The sequence below is a fragment of the Tribolium castaneum genome, chromosome 8, assembly GCF_031307605.1.
Source record: "Tribolium castaneum strain GA2 chromosome 8, icTriCast1.1, whole genome shotgun sequence".
NCBI lineage: Eukaryota > Metazoa > Arthropoda > Insecta > Coleoptera > Tenebrionidae > Tribolium > Tribolium castaneum.
This window is the reverse complement of record NC_087401.1, coordinates 7873741-7884402: the sequence shown is the minus strand read 5'-3', so window position 1 is coordinate 7884402 and position 10662 is coordinate 7873741. Positions and strand designations below refer to the sequence as shown.

General features: G+C 29.2%; 1 protein-coding gene across 1 annotated transcript in view; it reads left to right on the top strand.

Moving 5' to 3' along the window:
* Window positions 1-3099: 3099 nt before the first annotated feature.
* nau (nautilus) overlaps window positions 3100-10662 on the top strand; it is a 29756-nt gene continuing 22193 nt past the window's right edge. The window contains exons 1-2 of the mRNA XM_966932.5: window positions 3100-3499; window positions 7793-7972. Coding sequence (XP_972025.3) covers window positions 3230-3499; window positions 7793-7972 — 450 coding nt within the window. The 5' untranslated portion in view covers window positions 3100-3229. The remainder of the gene's footprint in view (window positions 3500-7792; window positions 7973-10662) is intronic.

Below are 10662 nucleotides of genomic sequence, written 5' to 3'. Positions count from 1 at the left end.
TGCGAATTTCAAGTCACAAAGTCAAAATTTTATATTCAAAATTTATAATTCCAACTTCTTTTATCAAATATACATTTACAAATAAAATTTTAGTTATCTAATTAGTATTGGCACTTAAATTTATAAATAAAAAACAAAAATTTCAAGTTTTTATTACTTAAGTTAAAGTTCACATTTAAAATATAAAATATTTAGTTGGTATTAAACATTTGAGTTTAAAAATTTGAAATATCTGGTTTCAGAGTCAAAATTTTATTTTTTTGCAGGTAATATTTTAAGCCTTCTTTTTAATATCTAAATCCTAAATTATAAACACTATTTTAAACCACGTTTCTGATAGCAACGTGTTTTCACTATTTTTAAACTCGTTTCTTATAGCAACGTGTTTTAAATTAAAATGTTTCAACAAAAAAATTTTGAATAACACTTATGTGAAAACGAGAAGTTCGAGGGCTGTCGTTATGCAACAAGCGTATGCGAGTTGCATATCTAGACACCCAAAAACTTTGGGCTTGTGTTTCGCACTCCTATTATTAATAAATATAAATTTATTAATTTAATAAAATTTAGTAAAATGTCAGATTGTCGAAATTTTTAGACTGAAAATTAGACAGATCCTACTTTTTATTCTTGTATTCAACATTAAATTTTTTATCAGACATGCATTTATAAATCAAAACTTTTCATTCTAATTCAGAACTTCAACTACAAAATTTAAAATTCGGGTCAGATCGAACGTCAAAATTCTAAATTGAGATTCTATGTACAATCCAAGTCCAAATTTCGGGATTTAGAGATAAGGTTCTCACTTGACATATAAAATTTCTAGCTAATCTTCAACACAAAATTAGGAATTTCAACTTTTGAAAACAAAATATTTATTAAATATTTAAACTCTTGCCGTAATTTTAATTCGACTTTAAAGATCCTTTTTTTTCGAGTAACAAAATGAGGACTTTAGGTAAAAAAATAAAAATTTTAGACTCAATATGTATGATTCCACTTACAAATCTTATAAAACATACATTTACAAATAAAATTTTAGTTCTAATTAAAAATCCAACTTAAATTTAAAAATTAAAATAACGATTTCAGGTGGTAAACTTGGGTACAAACTCAGAAAATTGGAGTTTCTAGACTCAAAGTTAGACATCCGACTTATTATTATTCTATTCAACATAAATTTTTTTATCAGATATTCACTTATAAATCAAAACATTCATTCTGATTCAGAACTTCAACTTAAAAAAGCAGAACTACAGTCTAAGTTAAAATTCTACCATCTAAAGTCCAAATTTCAAGTTTTAAAGGTAAACTTCACACTTGAAATAATAAATGATGTAATTTTTTTTCTACTTCAAAATTTAATTTTTTTGTTCGAGTAAGAAAATGAGAAGTTCAGGTCAGAAACTCAAAAACTTAAGCTTATAATTTACAATTCCAATTTCTTTTATAAAACATTTAATTTTAATTACTTAATTAACATTCCCAATTTAAATTTAAAAGTAAAAAATTAAGATTTTCGGCCAAAAAAAGTTTTAATTTTTTATTTAATTAAAAGTTAGTTAAATTTAATGGCCGGTTTACAGAAAGCAAATTGAAGATTTAATTCAGAATTAAAATAATTCAAATTATGTTGCCATTTAAAATGCATTGACAAATTTCAAGTTAATCGTGATTAAAATTTAATTTAATTTAAGGGCCGGTTTTTAGAAATCTGTGTTAAAATTTAATTCGTTGCTAAAAGTTAACAACGCAAATGGACCAATCACATTTGTTCAATTTGGTCATGTGATTAGTTAATCACGCATTTAATTGCGAATTAAATTAATGGCGCTTCTGTAAACTAGTTCTAAATGTAGTAATTTAAACTTTATTTTGGGTTAAAGTATTTCTTGTGTTGGAAAAAAAGTTTAAAATTAATTAAAAGTTAACTGTCCAGACTTCAAATTTAAAATTCTCATTTAAAACCCAATTTCTTTTTTATTTCGGCTTTAAATTTTTTTTATAACTTTAGACTTTAATTAAAGTCAGAATTTTGATTATAACAGACTAGAATTTCAACTTTGACAATCAGAATTACTACAAATTACTAAAAAAATAAAAATCTAAAGTCAAAAAAATTTAATTAGATACGAATTTAGGGTTAGAATTCCAAACCTGTGTAGTCTGAATTTTGAATTTGAATAAAACAAAATCATGTTAATTTATAAAGTATAATTTGACAGAATTTGAGAAGCTAACTTTAGCTAAAAAGTTAGAGTTTTAAAAATTAAAAAATCAAAGTAAAAAAGTAAAATTTTTAATTTGGCCCACTATTTAAATCAATATGATAAATCTAGCTACCTTTGCTTACAACTGATGACATTCAAAAGAAAAAAATATTTACCAAACCTCAACTAGCATTTTGACGTAAAAGTTTTCCAAAATAATATTCAAGAACGTGTTATTCCTGGCTTGTTTTCTACTTTTCGCGTGATAATTGATTGAATCTCATCAATTCAGCAAAAGTAGAAAAAATCTTGCGTGTCACCTCGTTAGAAAAGCCAATTTATAACGAAAAATGCGTTTTTTTTGCAAAGACAATGAAAAATGTCACTAGTTTCATTAACCCTTCTCTGAGAACCCGGAAATTATGCCGGAAACCCAATCTTTCACCTACTTCCTCCCTCGGTCGAAACAATACGTCATTTTCGCCAAAATCGAACCCATCACCCTGACCTACCCCAACTCTCCCAACCGAACTCATCCGAATCTGTCCACCCTTAGCTCGGCCTCTCATCCCTTGTAGGCCACCGAATTCGGGTCAAACTAAGGGTGGATATGTTGGCGCCCTTATCACCATCGGCGATAAGTCGGAAAATCCCCCAGCCCTTATTCCAGGTCGTGTGCGCTGATTTTTTAAAATAGAATCGTCGAAATAATTTCCCTCGACGTTGAATTATTGCTTATTTACATTAGATAAAAGTTGTGGCGGTCTCAAAACTCGCTCTCGATAAAAATGATTATTTATACTTAGCAAGGGGGCGTGGCGTAGCCCCTGATTGGTTAAGTCGGGCCAAGGGGGCGTTTTCTAAGCACACTCGATCAAAATAATGCGATTAATCGGCGGACCACCAAAAAATCGACACAAAGTAGGGAGATGCGACCAAATTGAAATTTTAGTTAGTGGAAATCCGAAGAGGGAGCAACATATGTGGAGTTCGTGTGTGGTATATGAGAGCGTGAGATGAATTTCTATCCCGGCTTCTATCCCAGCTATTTGTGTGATGCGAAGAAGAAGGAAACGAGTGCTAAATCGGATACGGGGTATGCAAGTGGCGAGAGTTCGCTGGAAAGTGACGATGAAAAGGAGTTGAATCATGTTCTGGAGCCGCAAAATGCCAATTGTGGGCCGAGGAAGTGTCTGGCTTGGGCTTGTAAGGCTTGTAAGAAGAAAACAGTGGCGATTGATAGGAGGAAAGCGGCCACTTTGAGGGAGAGGAGGAGGTTGAGGAAGGTAAAGCGACCTAGTGAAATTGTGAGTCGAAATGTTATCAAAAATAATCATCAAAGTGATTATCATTTTCTGCTGTGTATTACGAGAAAAACAAAAAAAATTTTTTTTGTAAATTTGTCAACCTGTACTTGGTTTTCAGGCTAAAATATCCAGCTAGTTTGTACCTAATAGTTTTAAAATACAAAAGTTAAATCTTAGTTTAACTGACTTATAGTCAAAAAGTTCACAGTTGTCGGTAAGATTATTAAAAGAAAATAAAATCTGCACTCATCTTTGAAAATTTTCAGAAAACCATTGTCTACAACATAAATAATTTCTATTCAAACATTGTCAAATGTTTATTTATAAATCAAAATTTTGATTACAATTCAGCTTTAGAACTTCTGAGATCAAAATTAATGATCCGGGGAATCGATTTTGGCGTCGAGAAAATCGACAAATTTCCAGTAGTTTTTAGTTTTTTGCATTTAAAATTATTAGTCGAAAAACAAAGATCTCATTTTTGAAAAAGATAGATAGTTAAAAGCTTTCCAACGACAATAAACTTCATAGGGTTATTTCTATTAGTTCCGGAGATCTTGCTCGTTAAATGTTCCGAGTACCAAAAATCGACAAAAATCTCGCAAATACTGGTAAAGTCAGACATTAAAAAATTCAAGCAATTAACTTTTTTTTGCACTTTTAACAACTCGATAGAGTTGGAAAGGCATTAAAAATCCATAAAACTTTGATAGATTAAGTTTAAAAATATATAATACAGAGTCGCTAAAAAATATGGATACTGATAAATATTTTCAGAACGGTTTAACAGAGAACCTTAAAATTTGGAAAACATTTAAAATGTTCAAATTCTATCATCTGATATCTTTTAAGGGTCAAATTTAATAATTTTTAAAAGAGCACTTTTTTCTGATTTTAGTGATGTAACATAATACCCACCTTCATTTTGATTAAAAGATAAAAAAATAAAAATAAAAAATAATTCTGGACTTCTGGAAGTTAGCTAGTCATTTGTATAATAGCCAAAAATTAAACTTGGGTGCAATAATTAGTTCAACAATGGTACACTTAAGTAAAACTGAGCGAATTCTATTTTTATATTGGTTGGCCATGGCGACAGAAAACCAAGAAGTTAGTTGAAATAATTTTGAACATGTATTTCGTATTTAATTTTTTTAATTAAAACGTGTTTTTTTAGTTAAAAGTGTTTTATTTTAACAATTATTTTTAACTTTAACCTATTTTTTGGTAAATGTTTAAGCAGCATTGAGCTAACGATAGACAATGACAATATTTATTAGTTCGAATTTTTTTTAATTTTGCTTAAAGTTTTGCTATGTGTTAACCATAAAACTGAGAAAAAAATGCCTTTTTTAAAAATACTAAATTTAATCCTTGTTGCTATTAAAAAAATCAAGTTAGCCTTGTATTCTAAGAACAAATAGAAATAGAGATTTGATAAACATCTGAACGAGAGAATTTATATACTCTTTAAACATATACCAAATTTCAATAACTTTTGATAAATAGTTATTATAATATTTAACTGTATCCACACTTTTTAGCGACTCTGTGTATATTTTTAAAAAAAATTTAAAACTGGCGTTTAAATACCTATAGAATGGGTCGCAAAATTCACAGGAACAAAGCCAAAATTTCAGAAAGTAGTTTATTTTGACATTTAAAGTCCTGAATTTTGCTTTTGAAGTTAAAGTTTAAAATTAAAACATAAAAATTTTCAATAAAAATTACAACTTTTTTAATTTATAAGTAATAAAAATGTTGATATTGCAAGATAAGAATTTCAAGCCAGAAAATAGAAACTACCGAATTTTAAAGTTACAATTCCGACAGTTTTCAAAATTTAATTAAATATTCATTACTAATTAAAGTAAAAAGTTCGGTTTTTTTGAAGTATCGGCAATACATATTTAGATCTAAACTCGGAGGTTAGCCATTAAATTCAAAATTTTTTGCTGTTTGATGCAAGAAAAATTATACTAGCCTTAAAATTAATTTAATTTTTGTTGAATTAATTAAATTTTTTGGTGGTAGCGATATCATTTCACTTAGTATTTATTGCACAACACATAATAATCAGTATTATAATAAATCACATGTATAAAAAAACTCAGCATTAATAGCGAACGCTGAATAATTCTGTATTAAAGAGTGTTAGTTTTATTGTGGTTTTACTTTTATTATTTGTATACTGTATGTTCAATACAAAATTAGAAATCACAACTTTTGACAAAAGAATTTTAGTGAACATTTAACTTATATAAATATAACATACAAATAAAACTTTTCTCATTTCTCCTTCAGAATTTCAACTTTTTTCGAGTTGTAACAATAGAATTAAAGTCAAAACTATCTCATTTAAAATCAATTTTAAAAATTTTATCGAATATTCATTAATTAATTAAAACCAAACGTTCGGTTTTTGAGGTCACCACAATATTTAGCACGAAAATCGGAGGTTCAGCTTTTAAAATCTGTATTTTTATCAATAATATTTTGTGCAAAAAACACGTAAAAAATGATTGCTTGTTCCAAAATTATATGTTAATTTTTGTTTAATTAATTATTTTTTGGTGGAAGCGTAGTATTTATTGCAGAAAACAGTAGGTATCTAAACAGTGTTTGTTAATAATAACGTAATTGTTATAAGAAATTGTAGAAGAATTCTAAAAAAATCACATAAATAAAAAAACTGCATTATTGGTAAACGCTGAAGTCTACTGTATTTATTACAAGTAGATAATATTACTTTTTTTATATGTTTATTGGGATAATTTGGTTTATGAAATTAAAAATATGGTAATTTGTCAACGTTTCGCCGATTTTAATTTTTAGGTTCTTTAGGACAATACTACAATAGTTTTATAGAGGTATTATTTTTATTATTTATATTATTGTTATACATAGTTTGTAGTTTAGTTACAAAAAATTCCGTTAAGTTAAATTCAGTTCAATTATTATTTACTAAACAGATCAAAAGTTGTCGTAAAAATCGTTAGTATGTGTAATATCTAACCTAGAACTCAAGAATTATTAATTATTTTTTATTTAAATTTTATTTAATGACGTTCTTTAGGCCTCTTTTACAAAGATTCTAAATTTGTCAACATATTTTCCAAGACAATCTTGATGTTAAAGTTAAAACACACAACTTTGGTTTTTCTTATGAACGCCATATTCGATTTTTGAATTTTTGAAAAGTGTTTTTATTTCTGATAAACAACGATGTATCACATGGTATGATCGAATCTTACATACTGATCAAAATAGAATTAATTTTTTTACGAAGAGTGCTTTGGAAAAAACGCCAACAACTTTGTTTTTAAACAAACTAGATTTTGTAAGTTTAATTGAATTTGGGTCTAAAAGGTTCACATTTCCGTCAAGCTTACTTATTTAAAAACTAAACGACTTGATAAGCTAGAAGTTAATTTTTGGCAAAACAAAACAAAACAAAGTTATAAAAATTCTGCTCGCATATTTAACAGAACTGTCAAAAGTTTTTTCCAAAGCACTCTTTGCAAAAACGCTTTTTTCTTAATTTTAATCAACATGTAAGATTCGTTGATATCATGTGATGCATCTTTGTGATCAGGAACAAATAGACTTTTAAAAAATACAAGTATAATGACGCAATATGGCGTCCATAAGAAAAAACAAAGTTGGGTGTTGTAACTATGACATCAAGAACGCCTTGGAAAAGTCGATAACATATTTAGATTTCTTGTAAAAAAGTGCTTCAAAAATGTCTTACTTAAAACGTCTAGTTTTCTCAGTTTTCGCTTAAAAAAAAAACAAAAATCACAAATTTTTTTTCAGATAGTTGCTCAGCATAACAGTGCGCAACTTTGCCCTAATTTAAACGACATTGTCTATATTATAATAACTGAGATCCCCATAGTGGAGCTCGAAAAACGGAGACCCTATATAGTTGTCAGCAAAAAATATTTTTTAATATTCATAATTTATAATTTTTTATCTCACTCTAATATAAATGATGTTTAATTGTTGTTTTGTGCAAAAATATGTAAAAAAATGTCAGTAAACTTGAAGTGTGAATGGTGGGATATAAATTGATACAGAGGGTTTATCAAGAGCTCAAAATATCGGATATTCAGCTTATCAAAGTTTGACTGTTAGAGTTATCGAATAGGCCATAAATATTAACTTTCGTATACCTAGTACAATATTGAATCATTTGAGTACCAGAAAATTCGGCGTAAAGGAGGCCGACTGTGCAATTTTTTTTTAATTTGAATTTTTAACATCTAGGTGAACGAAGCGTTTGAGGTTCTAAAACGTCGCACCTGCAACAACCCCGGCCAACGGCTCCCTAAAGTAGAGATCCTCCGCAGCGCCATCGAGTACATCGAATACCTGGAGGAGATCCTCCAGGGAGCAAAGTCACCCTCCGAAGCCGAAAACATCATCTCAACAACATCAAATTACGTTGTAAGTTTCGCAAAATTCGTAATTTTTTAATCATAAGCTGACCCTCCAATTACACCGTGACTCTCCAGAGGTGCTCCTCTGCCACGTAATCTCCTTTAAATTTATAATTGCGTCGGCTTAAGCTGAAAGCTATACGAGCCAGTTTACAAAACGAAAACTTTGCTATGTTGACAGCCACTCTACGCGCAAATGCCAACTTTATAGCGTTTTAAACATGCGTTGAAATAACGACAGTAATGAACGGTGATTTCGGAGACAATTTTTTTTAAGTTTCCGCAATTTATAAGTTCAACCAAGTTTTCACAAGTTAATAAATAAATCTCCAATAACTCGCTGATAGGGTTTTTACGACACAAACTTTGTTCATTTCTTTGACACATTTTTTTTCTCTATACAGGGTGCCCGTTTTTAGAGCACCACCATGTGGATCTCAGTTATTATGAGATACGAAGACGGTTAAGTTAGAGCAAAGTTGCGCATTTTTATGCTAAATAATTACCTAAAAGAAAATTTAATGTGTCATTTTAAGTTTTTGAATTATTGAAAAAAAAATAAAAAATTTGTAATTTTGGTTTTTGTTTTTTTAAGCGAAAACTAAGAAAACTAAAAATTTTTAAGCGAGACATTTTTAAGCACTTTTTTACATCTATCATCATCTTTTCCACGGCGTTCTTGATGTCATAGTTTCAACACTCAACTTTTCTTATGGACGCCATATTTAATATCTGTATTTTTTAAAAGTCTTTTTGTTCCTGATTACAACGATGTATCACATGATATGACAGAACGGAAAAAAAAGAAAAAGAAGAAAAAAGCGTTTTTGTAAAGAGTGCTTTGGAAAAAGAACGCCAATAATTTTGTTTAACAAACTAACTTTTGACAGTTCTATTAAATATGCGAGCAGAATTTTTATAACTTTGTCTTGTTTTGTTTTGCAAAAAATAAACTTCTATCTTATGATGTCGTTTAGTTTTTAAATAAGTAAGCTTGGCGGAAATGTAAACCTTCCAGATCCAAATTTATTTAAACTTCCAAAATCTAATTGGTTTAAAAACAAAATTGTTGGCGTTTTTTCCAAAGCACTCTTCGCAAAATACTTCAATTCTAATCAGTATGTAAAACTCGATCATATGTGGTAAAAATAAATAAATAAATATCATATGTGGTACATCGTTGTAATCAAAAATAAAAATACTTTTCATAAATATAAAAGTCAAATATGGCGTCCATAAGCAAAACCAAAGTAGTTGAGTGTTGTAACTTTGACATCAAGAACGCCTTGAAAAATACGATGACAGATTTAGGTTCCTTTTAAAAAATTGCTTAAAGAACGATCTAGCTAAAAATGTCTAGTTCTTTTGGTTTTCTGGTATCTCTTATAATACCGAAGATCCCCGTGGTCGAGCTCGAAAAACAGACACCCTGTATACAAACTGGTCAACTCAGGTCTCGTCTTTCGTAGCTCAGTTATTAGTAAAGTTGAACTTTGGATATCTTCTAGATGTTATTTACACTCTAAAATATTTTACGAAAATATTTTTGATTTTACAGAGTGTCCCAAAAAATATTAGGTCATAATATTATTTATAACTATTTCCATAGCTTGTTATCTCGTGTTAAAAAGAACGCTTCAACTTCGCGAACACTCTGTATATAAGGTGTAAAACCATTTTTTTTTGGTTTTCATTTTTGTAACTGTAATTCCTAAATCGATTAAAAAAAACTTTAGAGACATTTAAAAAGCTAGAAAGGCATGCTAATGAGCACAAAAAATAATAGAATGCCATTAAAAAGTTATTATGTTGACGTCATACTTTTTTGAGACATTCTGTATAATTAAAAATATTTTCCTGAAATGTGTCCTAGGGTAACATCTACAAAATATTAAAACTTCGATTTAAACAATAACTGAACTACACAATACAGGAGTTGGGTTGGACCATCCTGTATACATTTTCCCAATCAGCTTCATAATTTGGGCGCGTAGCTTGCCATGAATATTAATTTCAGGGATTTTTCATATTAACGTTGGCCATCATTTTTCTTATATTTTTAAATTTGTATCGCAATCGCTCTTGTCATAATCGATAGTTGAGCGAAATCATCGCAATGAAATGTTTGATGTGAAGTCTAATTAATTCCATTTGTCTTGTTTGTGAATTCCGCCACGTGTGCAAATTGAATTCGCTATTTTTAGCTCGTTTTTTAGACTGTAAGTGTCTCGAGTATTTAAAAAAGCAATAAAGTCGCATTTTTACGATTCGACTTTTTCAAATTTGGCGCCCTTCCATATATACAGCGTATGGATTTTTCTTTTGTGCTACAATGACTAGACCCATATATTAAGCAAACACGAGTGTGGCGATTAAAATGTTCATGAAAATAATAAACGCAAAACTGTCTGGTCGTAAAAGAAGACGTTACGAAATGGTCTATAAATTCGCCGTTTAATTGACGCGTTTTCTAATATATTAGATTTTCGGGTAAAGATTAATTATCGGCGCGACTGGCCCAAAATAAAAAGCATGTCGAAACATGCGAGCTTTTAAAATCGTCATTATTAAACTCGGAGTGAGATTGAATTGTAAACATGTGCGGTCCATGTGTATCTACCACAATGCGATACGCTATAAAGATGTTCACATGTAATTATTGTTAGGAAAGATACATTGTATTTGTTACATAAATAC